At 42.6% G+C, this 15,056-nt stretch overlaps 2 protein-coding genes across 3 annotated transcripts in view; one reads left to right on the top strand and one right to left on the bottom strand.

The window, feature by feature from the left end:
* Positions 1–15,056, top strand: part of Npsr1 (neuropeptide S receptor 1) — a 406,607-nt gene that overhangs the window by 259,331 nt on the left and 132,220 nt on the right. The gene's annotated exons all lie outside the window — the stretch shown is intronic.
* LOC116908023 (Golgi-associated PDZ and coiled-coil motif-containing protein-like) overlaps positions 1–15,056 on the bottom strand; it is a 41,766-nt gene that overhangs the window by 13,178 nt on the left and 13,532 nt on the right. The window contains 4 exon segments of the mRNA XM_032911285.1: positions 1,550–1,715; positions 2,723–2,898; positions 5,608–5,631; positions 7,002–7,166. Of these exon segments, the coding sequence (XP_032767176.1) occupies positions 1,550–1,715; positions 2,723–2,898; positions 5,608–5,631; positions 7,002–7,166 (531 nt within the window).

Here is a 15,056-nt window from a genome sequence, read left to right on the forward strand (position 1 = left end):
AAGACTTCCTTCCTGAGCTCCATTCATACACCCAACTGCATGGATTTCTTACACGTCGCTTTTGAATCTCAAACACTGCCTGTCTAGACTGATGCCATTCTTTCCTCCCACCGACCTTCATTTTCCTGTACTTCCCTTATCAGTAAAAGCCAAAGTACATGTGGCTCGCCAAAGCAGAGCTCCAATCTTCCTCTGCTCTCACTTCCTTAACTGTAGGCTGTAAAGAGCTGAGCTCAGTCAAGCCCTCAATCAATTCTCCCCATTTACTTCCCACTGTTACTTCTCAAGCCTTTCTCATTTTTTTTCCGTGGATCACCACTGTCTCTCTGACTGAGGCAGCCGGCATAATACCACACTACTGTGCTCACTATTTTATTTAAAGGCTCATAACTACCAAAGTAACTTAAGACTCCGTATTTAATGTAAAAATAACTCTGCTCTCTGGCTTCTAGCCGACTAGTTAGCTGATGTCACAAAGCTATTTGAGTATTCTTTGTCACTCTGATACGCTGCCATACCAACTACTGTGTCCCCCATAGCCTAGTTCCCAGACTTACGGGACCTCACAGTTAATATGAGCATTGGGCTCTAGAATCAGAGACCTATCTATGCACTCTGACCCTGTTCCTCACTCTATGCTATTATTCTTCTGATAATAACATTAGTGGAGGCAATAGATTATTCTACTGTCTATAGCTGGGGTAGTTTGAATGAGAATGGCTTGTGTATTTGAATGCTTGGTTCCCAGTAGGTAGACTGTATTAGGAGGTGTGGCCTCTTGCTTGCTCTCTGATTGCTGTCTGTAGGTCAGGATGTAAGCTCTTAGCTGTTCCAGTGCCATGCCTGCCTGCTCGCCATCGTGCTCCCCATCGTGCTCGCCATAGACTCACCCTCTGAAACTGACCAAGCCCGTCAAATGCTTCCTTTTGAACATAGTGCTTCACCACAGCGGCAGAACAACAGTAACTAACACAGAGGCCATGTTCAACTGGTATTAAAATATGTGGCCCCCTGGGGGAAAGTCTGCTTCGTATGTTAAACTGCTATCGTTAAAGTCTGTATTATCTAATAAGGATTTACCTAAGCTCCTAGACAGTGCTGGCTATGGAACGGAAAACTGGACAGATTTCAGATTCTATCCTAATTGAAGGCCAAATAAATGTAAATGTTATTTCAGACTCTGTGTTTGGAGGTAGGTACCAAAAATTCCTTTGACAACTTCTCCCAAATACAACTTACCACAGGTAAGTTTATAATAAATTTAAGCACACTCAACCATGATACAGGGAAATCTGAAATATGATCTGAAGTCCAGCCATATGTATTTGCTGTATAGGGCTGTTCAACGAAACACCACTCTCAGAAAACTCTGAAAAACAACCGACATTCCTTGGGTAACTGAACCTTTTAGGTATGTAACTACTGTAATCAAGCCAAATTCCCCTTCCCCTCATTAAATAAAAGCGTCCAATACTAAGGAAGGAAAGAAAGAGCAGAGAGGAGAAGATGACGGCAGGAAGAGGCTGAGGGGAAGGCAGCAGGGACATACGTGGCCTGGGGGTGCCTGCATGGGCCGCTTCAGGTCCTGGCGTCCTCTGCAGGCTCGGATGACTGTTTTGTGGCGATGCAAATGTATTTCAGCTTCTAACTGGTTCCAGAGCTTGTCATGAGCAGGTCCCTTCATATCCCGTCCCAGTAACTGTATTTGTTGGACCCTTCACATGAGTAAGAGAGAGTAGTTTAGATTAAGCTTATATATTTGAGATAATTCAAAAGAATTACTAACACGTAGCTGTATTCAACAGCTGTATTTTATAATATTTTAATTGATAACAAAACTAATACTTAGGTCCTGAAAGGGACAGATATCTTTTAAGGGAAAAAAAGCTAAACATTTTTAAAAAGAAATAAATGAGAACTCCTTTATATACTTAATTTAAGCATATCTAAGCAAACAATTGTATTGAGATTAATGGCAACATGTTTTACCTCTTGCATAAGTGAATCCAGTGCACAATTAAAGAGAAGCAGTTAGATAACACTGACCACATTAAAAACAAAAGCATCAGAAAATTTGTATTTTAAAATGATAAAAGTTATTTGCTTCATGGCTGGAGATGGCTCAGTGGTTAGGAGCACTTGAAGCTCTTGGGGAAGACCCAGGTTCGGTTCCCAGCACCCACATGATGACTCACAACCATCTGTAACTCATAGGTTGTGTTTCAGAGGATCTCACCCCCTCCTCTGACCTCCGAAGGCACCGAATATACAAGGTGTATACACAGCATACACGCAAAACACTCACCCATGTAAAATCTAAAAATCTAAGAATTAAAAAAAAACTTTGCTTCATCTCAATTTTTAATAGAATATTAAAATGAGTATAAAATGATTTGATACTAACACATCATCAAAGTTTGTGTCTAACTCACCTAACAAGATTAAAGCCAGAAAAAGGGGGCCAGAAAAACCCACCGAAGTCCTTACTGCTGGCTACACGTGCATCGCCTGCTGCAGAGTCAAGGCAGGGACAAGAGAAAAGCACTCTCCGAGGAGGGTCAGGCGTCTCGCTTAAGTGAGTAGCGGCTTGTATGTGTGGATAAGTAAGTGTGCACTAAACAATGCTGCCGACGTCAAGCCAGCGCTGAGCCCAGAGCTATGTATAAAGTAAGGGTTGGAAAAGATGGACCATGGCTCCACAAGCAGAGCCAAGCTCACACACCTGCCAGCCAGCTCCTTGTCCAAGTACTTGGCGGCCAACCTCGCCCCATAAACTTCAGCCTGGAGAACGGCTATGTGCCTGCGAAGAGCCTCGTTCTCTTTCCTCAGCAGCTTCACTTCAGCTTCAAGCCGAGCTTCTTTTACCTTTTCTGTTTTATTTGCTTCAAGTTCTCTTTCCTATTGTAATTTTAAGAAGATAATGTTATGACAATGTCTTTATGATTCTATAACCGGATTCTTAGACACATAAGCTCAGCATATAATACAAACAATGAAAACATGGGAAATAGGGTTGGAATACAATGGCCGGGTCTAGTTCTTTGTTTTTTTTTGTTGTGTGTGTGTGTGTGTGTGTGTGTGTGTGTGTGTGTGTGTGTGTGTGTGTGTGTGTGTTTTACTGGGAACTGATCATCAGGTCTTGATCTCCCGAAGTCTGTGAGGAAAGGCAATGGCATGTTACCTTCTCTAGTATCACCTTGAGTCTGAGTACCACACTGTGTGTGGGCTGTCCATGGAAGCCAGAAAACAGATTCAGGCCCTTGAGCTGCAGTCACAGGTAGCTGTGAGCAGGCTGATGGGGATGCCGGGTCCTCTGGAGGGACAGCAAGTGTTCCTTAACTGCTAAGCCATCTCTTTACAGGATAATTCTTTGTTTTGGAGATAAAGCCTTGGCAGATATCTCAGGCTGGCCTATGACTCATTATGTAGCTCAGGCTAGCCCAGAACCTGCAATCCTGCATCTATCTCTTGTGTGCTAGGATTACAGATATAGAAAACAAATGCCCAGCTGGATTTCCTTCTTTAAAACTAGGAAAACAATGTCTTGGGCCTTCCTTTGGAGAGCTGCACGCCATGTTTACTGACATTGAGAGAAGCTGGACCAATCTTCTTTAAGCAGGAAGACACTGAGTATACTTTCTACAAATGACTGAAGAAACCAGACTAATGTAAAAATGATAAGCCACATGTAGCAGCTCATAACTGCAAGACTAGCACTCAGGAGGCTGAAGGGGGAGGATCCTAAGTTCCTAGTGACCTTGGCTACACAGAGTTCCAGGTCAGCGTTACCCACTGGACCATCTCACTGTTCCATTCTACGCTTTCAGAAAACACGGTACTGCCATGCGTGGAGAACCTGTAGTTACTATGTTAGAGTTTGACTTTTCTAGGAAGAACATCTTCCTTTTGCTGCCTATGAAGTAACATAGTCATCCATTTTCAGCCCTCATAAAAGGAGCCTTCTATGTGACAATACAGATAGTAGAGGTCATACTCCCAGGATCATCACCATTCCATTCCTACTGTGAGTTCTAAGAAGTAAATGTTCTCTCTGATTTTATACAGTGTGCTTATGCTCTCAGACCATGCGTTCAGGATCCAAGTATAAAATGGGCAGCTTCAAGTCAAAGCAGAGCGCAAAATGGAAGGCACAAAGTCTTGCCCAAAGAAAGGCAAATCCCAAATCACATGTATACTACATGTGGCCAAGTACACCTCTTCTGAGAGTTGAATAGAGGCCCCACAGGTATTACTTCTGAATCAAAACCAACCAAACCCATCACTCTAGCATTTATCCTCATCAGCCTGCCCTTGCTGACTTACTGACCTACAGAAATCCAGACCTTAGGAAAATATGGTTATATTTTCATATATACATTTATGTGTTCTCTCTCTCTCTCTCTCTCTCTCTCTCTCTCTCTCTCTCTCTCTCTCTCTCCTCTCTCTCTCCCCCTCCCTCCCTCCCTCCTTTTCTCCCTCCCCCCTCCCCCCTTACTTCACAGGCTCTATCCACTCTATTCACTCCCAGCCTGAAGTCAAGATCTCTTGGTGTACAGATACAGAAACATTACGGTACTGAGCTAGCTAATGAAATCTCAGATGCTTATGAGGCCACCACGCCCTTCTAATAATTCAGACTCCTAAAGACTCTGACAGTTGCTGAAACTTGCAACTAACACATGAAGCAAACCAGCCATAGTGACACACACACCTTTAACCTTACCACGCAGGGGGCAGAGGCAGGGAGAGCTCTGTGAGTCCAAGGGGAAAAAATGTTGGGCTGGAGAGATGGCTCAGAGGTTAAGAGCAACCAAGTGGTGTGGCCATCTACAATGAGAGCTGGTGCCCTCGCTTCTGGCATGCAGACAGACATGCAGACAGAACACTGTACATAATAAATCTAAGTAAAAAGTATGCAAACAAGAGTGCGACTAAGGCAACTGAAGAAAACTACTTTAAGATTTAAAGATAATTTGTAAGTTTGTTTCCTGGTTAACCTTTTTTTCTTAGGTAATAAGCAAGTTTAGTTCAAGTTTTAGACTGACGAATCTTCAGAAGTGGTGAAGTGCGAAGTCATTGGAATTTGATTAGCTTGGGAAGATGGGAAATACACTAATAATTCATATATTGTTATTGTCTGAAATGATTTCTGAGAGAACATTGGGAACCCAGTGCTTTTAAGACTACACAATCATGTTCACACCCACCGAGAGGTCCTAACACATGCACTAGATGAGGGAGTCTGCACGCACACTCTCGTAATGGGAACAAGTTCAAACAGAAACCTGAAGGGGCAAGAACCAGGTCTGTTTAATACGATCTGGATACCCTCATGTGGATATTTTTGCCAAAGTATAAGTGGGAGCAAGTTACAAGTCTCAAAAGTTGATGGGCTCTGCAAATAATGGCTGTAAGTCACAAATGATGAAGTCTTTAGGCACATGCGGTGGGTGAGACAAGCACAACGGGCACCCCCTTTTCAGGTATCTGAACCCTGAAAACCAGCATTAACATCACTTCCAAATACAAAGTGTGACAACAGCTAATACATAAAACACCAGAGCATTTCAACAGGACACATTTAAGCAAGAGAAATGACAGACTTACCAGATCCTCCACAGAGTGAACAGACTTCAGATACAAGAAAAAAGTTTTATATTAGAAAACCATCAAACAAACAAATTATCTAGTGGTATTATCATTACAAGGAAAATTTCCACATATTGAGTATCAGTTGGGTAAAGCTCATTATTACTAATATATTTGCAAATCTAGAAACAACAGTGATAATATTAACCTAAAAATTTAAAGTTAAAATTAGTCAGTACATTTGGCCCAATATTTGTTTGTATAAAGCACCTACTGAAAGTTAAGGAGCTCCTTTCTAATGAAGATGTGAAATGCCTCTCAATGTTACTCTCACATAGCTTGTCTCAGCGTCCGCTGACACAGATCCATGGCCCCTCAGGCGATGAGGTCCTCAGGAGGATTTGAGTGCGGAAGTCGAGTCCAACGCGTCAGTGTGTGAAAGCTCTCAACACAATGAAGAGCAACTGAGGAAAACTGACACATGCCCTACAGGCAGCTCCTGCCTGTCTCTCCTAAGCCTTCTCTCTTACTGCTGACGTCACATATGTAGCTAAATGTCTGGCACACAGACTACACTCAATCCATAGGTTGAATTGAAACAAGCCTTGCAGTTTGTTTTCTACTTAAATAGTTTTAATTGAGATGGCTATGGCTAACTAGAGGGAACCCATAATGACATATGCAGACGTTACGTAATGCTCAGTCGCAGCAGAAATGCTTACACTACTGAGAGCTAAGACACTTGGTGGCTTTAACTACACTGTCCCCTTCTCTGTATTATCAGCACTCCAATTTTACTAAGTTGTACGGACTGACACATAGCTAGGCCTACGTGAATGAGGGGCTGACAAAAATGACTAAGGAGATTTAGTGAGTGAACCTTGTTTCCAAAGGCAACAGTTGAGAAGAACTGTTCTGTCCCTCTTTACATTCTTCCTACTTCTAACTAGACACAGACATGAGGAAATCCTAAGGCTGGGACTCATCTGCAAAAAATGGCAGAACACAAACAAACAAGAACCTAACTTCTAGGACAGACAGAGTGGCTGCATCAGTCTTGAGATGCCTGTCTCGGGGTCAGTTGAGGAAAAAACCAACAAAACTATTATTCAAGAACAATCTCAATGCTACTTAGCATTTCTGCTACGGCAACTGAATTTAACCCTAACAGATGGCAGAACAAAACCTTGTTTATGTTATATCTTTAATAACCTTTAAATATATTTACACATACTTGAAAATAGAGCACTTTCTATTCTACCAGGTGGTATTGAGCTGATCAGACGCTATGGTGAATATGACCATAAACTTCCTACTGCCTCAATTCTCACCGTGATCACTGTTTATAACTGTAACTCCGTTAGAAGTCACCTTTCCACCCAACACACAGGCGCACTTCCGGCTTTACTTACCAATTTTGCCTTAATGGCACCAGAGTCAACGCTTTGGCCAGTCTTGGCATGAAGCTGAAGCTGAGTGGAATGCAGCTGGAGGAGCTGGTCGTGCACTTCCTTCTCCAGGACAACTTTCTCTGCCTGAGTCTCAGTCAGTTCAGACCGCAGATCCACCAACTGGGCCTTAGAGAGCATAGGAAAGCAGTAAGGGGGCTTAATTGTCTTTCTTACTATTCAAGAAATGACAAAGAGATAATCCCTGAAGTGAAAACTTAAACACTGGCTGTTAGCTGACCATCTAAACTGACGAGATAGATGCTAGGTGGGTAAAGCACACGCTGTCAAGCTTTGATCCTCAGGACTCACATGCGCGCACACAAATAAGTAAATAAAACTGTAATAAAAGAATTAAAATGGCCAGAAACCACAGGTGAAAAATGTAAGTGGCAAGAGAACTCAATTTTCAGTGTCTTTTACTTCCATTTTGCATGGCTTACATTAACACTGTCGAAGCCTTCTCTTCGTCCTCAAAGCTTTTAGATTACATCAGTGTGGGACACAGAGCTCATCTCCTACTCACACAGTATGTATTACGGCTGTCCGCTAACATAATCACATGTTAGTGGGTTCTGTCTTCAACCCAGAAACTACCAGCCTACATTAGACTTCTTAAGCTTTTCTCACTGGCAATATTCACTCATTCAAATAGTTTCTAGTCCAAGCTGCCTTGAACTGGCTATGTAGTGAGGATGGCCCTGAACTTCTGGTCTTTCTGCCTTCACTCCCTGGTGCTCAGAACGGAGGTGTGTGTCCATGCTCTATTTATGAGTGCCCAGGGACTGAATCCTGGCCCTTGTGTGTGCGTAGGCAATTCCTCTATGAACTGAACTACACCGCCTGCCTTTTTTCTTTAAATTTCATTGTGCATATTCCCTGTGCACGGCATGTGTCTCCTAAAGCATGTATTTCATCATGAGCTTGTGCCTGCCCTCCACTTCTCTAGCTTCCTTCTTACGACCCTTATCATTGATGTTTACACAACCCCAGTCACATAGTTATATAAAATATATACACAAACACTTCCCAATAAATAATAAATTTATCTAAAGAAATCATAGATGATCTATCGCTTATTAAAGATCAATAATAATTTGCATAACGAGGTCTGTTTGTTTATTTCTACATAGTTTGTGGCTGAGGTGTGATACTCTAAGACATAGGTAGTATCCTTAAGCTCATCCTGTAGTCCACGGGTGCCCCGTGTGGTTGAGGACAGCTATGAATGCAGCCCAACACAAAAATGGTAACATACTTAAAACATGAGGTTTTTTTTCAATTTGATTACACGGTTCTCAATTGTGAACTTCACAGATGACAACATGTCACAGGGTTGGCCAAACCTTAGGTAGAACACCTTCAACATTTTCCGGAATTGACCAATATTTTGACTTGGTAACAGTCAATGCAGACTAAGATTCTGCATGCAGAAATATGCTTAGGGCCATTTCAGAAGTTGTTGGAAATTCTTTCCTAATCCCAAGCCAAAATTCATTTAACAACAAAAATCAATGATTAATAATTATTATTAGTTTTAAGATTTATTTTCATTTACGTGTGCAGGCTACATGTGTACATGTCCTGTATGTCCAAGTACCTGATGAAGCCAGAAGGTACTGGATTTCCTCGAAGCTGGAATTCCAGAAGGTTCTGAGCTACCTGACGTGGGTGCTGGGACCTGAACCTGGGTCATCTGAAAGAGCCGCAAATGCTCTTAAACACCGAGTCATGAACCAGGCCTCCAAAATACTCACTCGTTTATTTGTGCGTGTGTCACTGTCCTCGCGAGTGCTGTACTCTGTGTATGGAGGTCAGAGGACAACCTTGGGTCTGGCCCTCCTCACCTCGACCTACCTTGATGCACACTCTCTCTTCCTTGCTGCTGCACTGAATATTCCAGGCTATGGACTCTTGAGCTTCTGGGGAATTCTCCTGCCTCTGTCCCACATCTCACACCATAGACACATACTATTATGTTACATTGGTTCAAGGGATCTAAACTCAAGTTGAAGCTTTACGAGCAAGTGCTTTTTACCTGTTCAGCCATCTCCTTGGCTTAACATTTTTTTTTTTAAAAGGAAACTAAAGTAAGAAACTCAAACATCAATTCTCGAGTTTTAACACAAATAACCCAGGGATAGACTAATATGAGCTTTACATGCTGAAGAATGATGAGACAATCTTAAGTCTTCATTTTCTGTAAGGCATACATATCTGTAAGAACAGAAGACCGTACACGATGTAAGAACATATCATTCATCACTCATAACCTGCATCTTAGCCTGCCCGTTTCAGTCATCAGCACTGTGTGTGGCAACAGCATGCACAGCGTAAACTGCATGTGGACTCAGAACCAAGGCTGCATGACGCTGTGTGACAGACACAAGGGCAGGTGCCGCCAGAACACCTTGGACTCAATGTGTGTTTGGCTTTGAATTAAGCTTTGGTTGCTGTTCACTCAGAAACCTTTTTACTGTTCTCCAATATTTTGGGAGCCTCATATTCAGTTACATGACCTCATATGGGAGCACAAACCTCATTTTAGGAAGCTGTGGTTTGTTTTGTCAGAAAATTACCCTTTGCACTGTGTAGCAATTCTTTTAAGGTCCAAGTGCCGAGATCACAGTGAGCCTGCACATCGGAGCTGACTGAACGTTGTCAGTTACAGCAGAAAAGCCCCTCACGAGGCCTCACTCATCCCACCAGAGGCTTTCCGTCTCGCATGGCTGACACTGTTTTACCGCCATGCACTGCACATGGCCCTTATGTCTACTCTTCCCGCCTAGCCAGCACCTGCACTTCACTTTCCACTCAACTCAAGAGTTTTAAACTTTAACTTTCAATTTAAAAATTAAAAGGCCAGAGAACTTTATTGTCACGGAAAAAAAAACAAATGTGGGTAGTGCATACAAATTAGCTCAGCTCCAAAGAAAGTCAACTGACGGGAACAACGATCTGCTGCATGGTAAGTTTATAAATGGAAAGAAAAGACTTTATAATGTTAGAACCATTGTTAGGAAGACTTGCAGCATTGTGCAATACATTTAAAAATAAACAAAAACCTTCCCAAAGTGAAGTCGCAGATGCAAATGATACAGAGATAAAGAAAAGAGCGTACTTAGGAGGGAAGAAGACAGGTCTCAGACATGCTCATCTCGGTGTAAATCACAACAGGACCTGAACAAGAACAGTCCCGTAAGAGCACCAGAAAGAAGTACAAAGCTGAGGCTTGCCCTGGGCCTAGGAGCAGAGATACACATTAATGCCCCAACACAGTCATGTAGAGAAGGTCAGGGACTGGGGCTTGGGAAATTACTTGTCAGGGATGGTTGAAGAGGGAAATCAAAAAAGATACTGTACCAGGACATCAAACCAGAATGTGTACTGGCAAAAATACTGTCACATGTGAGGGTCAGTGTTGATTGCTAACCTGACAGAATTTACAATTACCTGGGAGTGTATGTGTACGTGTGGTCTTGGCTATGTTAATTCGTGTGGGAGATCTTGGCTATGTTAATTCGTGTGGGAGGACCACCATAACTGTAGGTAGAACCATTCTCCGGGTAGAGGAGCTTACAGAGTACAGAACAAAGCCAGCGAGCAAAGCACTGCGTGCAAGCATTTACTGGCCTCTGCTACTTGACTATGGATACAGTGTGCCCAGCTGTCTCATGTCAAGGAACTGTTATAGTTAGAGACGAGAACCTTTCTTCCTTAAGTTGCTTTTGCCAAAGAAGACATTTTTAGTTTTTATTTTACTTATTATTACTAGTAGTAGTAAAGAGGGTACAGGCATGTGGAGGGCAGAGGGAAACTTTGTCCAGTTGTTCCTCTCCTCTACTTTGACATGAGTTCCGGGACAGAACAAAGTCAGTTCTTCAGGCTTGTGTGTCAGGTGCCTGTACCCTGTGAGGCCTTTGTGTCGTTGCTACTGTTTTTCGACAGAGTTGATATAGCTCTGCTGGCCTGGAAGCACAAGAAGACTAGGCTGGTCCTGCCCCTGCCTCCTCAGTGCTGAGACTGCAGACTGCATGTAGCCCCAGTGTGGCTCCTGTCAGCTTACTCCATCACAGAAAAGGAACGAGATGCTGCTTTTTTCCTTCCTTCCTGTAGATGCCTCCACAGGTCAGGTCCTCTCACTCTCTGTCCTTGTCACTGTTGGTAGTGCTGAGGCTCGAGCCCGGGACCTTGTGTATATTAGGCAAACCCTCTAACACTGGGCTACGTCCCCTGCCACCCCTTCCTTTATAACAATTTTATTCAGTATAGCTCACATCAGAGTAATGCACAAGTAACACATTAGCAAAAATAAGTGTATCTATTTAATGAGCACACGACTTTTAAAAACGGAGCAGTCTGTTTTTTTTCAATGTTATACCAATGCAAATATAGTGTACATTACTGGCCTCTATTTCAAGTGTGCTTAAAGCTGGCTTTACACTGTATTTTCATTTCATGTAATTTTTCACATAAGACACAATGTATCAACTTCTTTTACTTTGGATGGGTGTCCCCTTTGATGAGAGACATGATACTGATAAAACTGTCTGTCAATTATTAAAGGCCGAATCTACTTTTCTTGACTGTATCTCGGAGGAAAATTGTGGGTTACAAAATGGAAAGTTGTTCTGTGATTGGTTCTGAGACTCTTGTAAATGCCAAGGTTATGGAATGCTCTCAAGTCCCTTACATAAAATAACTAATATTTACATATAACCTTTGTACTCCAAATACCTTAAATCTCAAGATTACTAATGTAAATGCTATGAAAATAATTTATAGTGTACTTTTTAATTTTTCTTTTAAATAAACTTTATTATCTAAAACCAAAACAATGTAAACAAATCAAAACATCACGCACTCCAAGTCGACACAACTGAATGAGCTTAAGAACTGTTAGAACTGGCGTTAGGACAGAGGTTGTGAAGGTTAATGTTGAGTACAGACCTAGAAGTGAGAATTCTGGGTTCTGTGGTATGTCTACAACTAACTTTCAAAGGAACTACTGGTACACTGACTTCCACATTGATTTCACAGGGGGAACCACTGCTGTTCCCACCAGCAATATATGAAGTCGGGGCAGAGACAAGAGGATCCCTGAAGCTGATTTTCTGGCCAGTTTAGCTTAATTGATGAGTTTCAAGCTCAGTGAGAGACCATGTCTCAAAACCAAATAAATAAAGACAGAGGGCTGGGGAGGTGAGTGGGCGGGCAGAAGTGCGAGCTGCACGAGTCTGACACCTGAGTACAATCTCTGGACCCTAATAAAGAGCCAGATGTGTAAGGGTGCAGCCACAGTCCCAGTACTCCTAAAAGTGAGCCGGGAGGAGAGGAGAGTAGAGCAGGAGAAAGAACAAGACAGCTGTCTCCTCAACACAAGGCGATCGCAACCTGACGGGGCGGCTCATGTCCTTCATCGCAGCACCCGGGAGGCAGAGACAAGCAGATCCCACTAAGCTGGAGACCAGCCTGGCCTATACAGTGAGTTCCAGGCCAGCTATGGCTACACAGTAAGACCATCTTGAAACACAAAAAAGGTGGGAGGTGAGAACCTCCAAGTTATCTCTGACCTCCATGTGAAGACCATGACTTATGCCACCCACTTATGCCACTTATACCATCCATAAATAGATAATAAGATTTTTCTTACCATGGAGAATGGTCAATACCACACACACACACACACACACACACACACACACACACACACACAGCCCTCCACCCCCACACCTAACTCATACATTTATTTTCAATTGAAATTTCTAAATCCTGAGAGTACACCCCAGACATTTTGAATCTTCAGCTTGTTGGTGAGACACCCACACCCATACCGGTCTGTCCAGATTCCCTGTAACCTGGAAGCAGTTCTCTGGCCTGTGACCTGCCTGCTTCAGTTTTCCAGTCAAGGGGATAGTCACTCCCACAAACATTTGCTGGTGACTTGTGTCTGGCCTTCTTGGAAACCCTTCTGCTATATGGGAGTTTTTCCACATGAGATATGAGAAGGTCCTGCTATTTCAGCTCACCATATTCTGGAGTTTGTGAGGATACCTTCTGTCTTAGTCAGGGTTTCTATTCCTGCACAAACCATCATGACCAGGAAGCGAGTTGGGGAGGAAAGGGTTCATTCAGCTCACACTTCCACACTGCTGTTCATCACCAAAGGGAGTCAGGACTGGAACTCAAGCAGGGCAGGAAGCAGGAGCTGATGCAGAGGCCATGGAGGGATGTTACTTACTGGCTTGTTCCCCTGGCTTGCTCAGCTTGGTTACAGAACCCAGAACCACCAGCCCAGGGATGGCACCACCCACAATGGGCTGGGTCCTCCCCCCTTGATCACTAGTTGAGAAAATGCCTTACAGCTGGGTCTCATGGAGGCATTTCCTCAAGGGAGGCGGCTCTCTCTGTGATAATGTCAGCTTGTGTCAAGTTGACACACAAAGCAGCTGGTACACCACCTTCATCCCTAGTTTTGTTGGAAAGTCGTCCATTAGATTTTGTTTGTGATTGCAGTTTCCCTCTTTTAAGTTAAAAACAATTTTTTTAAACAAAAGTTCTTTAATCACAGTCTTCCTTAGATCGCTATTTCTCACTTCCTACCTTTATTATAGGAAAGTTGTGCTACTTTACACTAACACTGCAACAGAAGCAGCCAGACATCTGATTTACATTTTTCTGGTAACTACATTAGTCAATAGGGGCCAGTGAGATGGTTAAGTAGGGGTGCCTGCCATCAAATTGACAACCTAATTTAACACCTGGGGGATCCATATGGTGGAAGGGGAGAACTGACATGGCACACGATGTAAAGACGTTTTTAAAAAGTCAGATCTGGGTGTCTGCACACGAGTAGGGAACAGTAACAATTAGGGTCTGAAGGCCGGCCACAGCCACCAAGTGAACTGAAGGTGAGCTACCTGAGACTCTGTCTCACACACACACACACACACACACACACACACACGCGCACACACACACACACACACACAGAGAGAGAGAGAGAGAGACCACTAGTAAAAAGGTGGATAAATAAATTTCTGCAGTGTGGTTCATTTAACACAATATACATAAACACAACTGATGTAACACTGAGTTATTAATTTTTACACCATTGGCAGGTTCGTTATGTGGATATCTGTGCAGCACATCTAAATCAGAACTAGCCATAGTTCAAGTACACACAATAGCCACATCACACTAGTTAGTAACCGCTGTGCAAGGCAATGCAGATCTAGACTTTTTATTATGCCAAATCAGAGATTTCATTACGATTTAAATGCTTAAAGAGATAATAGTAGCCGCAACTGACTCCTTGTATACAGTAAACACATGTAATAGATAAAACAGCAGCATTTCGTTGTCACTGTGTCCACGTGAGTATGTAGCGGGTTTTGCTCTTGCTCTTTCAGCACTGAGGACCAAACTTAGACAAGTGCTCTACCACCGCCCTAAGCGACAGTTTCTATCACCTTTGCTAAATCTTCAACAGAAAAACTCCACAAAGAAAAACTTACCATAAAGACGGTTTATTAACCAATTATCCACCGGAGGAAAAGTTATTAGATTTAAAGCACACTCCACTGGACACTCTTGGGCACACTTTGAAGCCTGGTCTTCTAAAGTACAAGTAAGCCTCGCCTAGAAAGTCCTTAGTAAAACAAACAAAAACCCCAAAACCCTGTAAGATTCTATGACCTCTGAAATATTATAAAAAGAAAACAAATATTTTCCTAATGTTTGTACTCTGTGAAATATATGTGGCTTGTGTTAAGCCCAGCATACCCAAGAAAATTTAAATTCAGGTATTTTAACCTGTAACATTATTTTTATCTCATTTCCTACCACTGCCTTTCTTTCTGTTTTGACTTTCTCTTTGCAATGTCTTCTAATGCATTTTTTCATTCTTTGCATTTCTTGTAAACTGGGAGTAGGAACTAAGGTTTTTCAGCCTTTCTAGTAAGAACATGGTGTAGCGTATATTTCATTAAGCAGATATATATAGTCTAGGTAGCTACT

This window comes from Rattus rattus, chromosome 8, assembly GCF_011064425.1.
Source record: "Rattus rattus isolate New Zealand chromosome 8, Rrattus_CSIRO_v1, whole genome shotgun sequence".
NCBI classification, from domain to species: domain Eukaryota; kingdom Metazoa; phylum Chordata; class Mammalia; order Rodentia; family Muridae; genus Rattus; species Rattus rattus.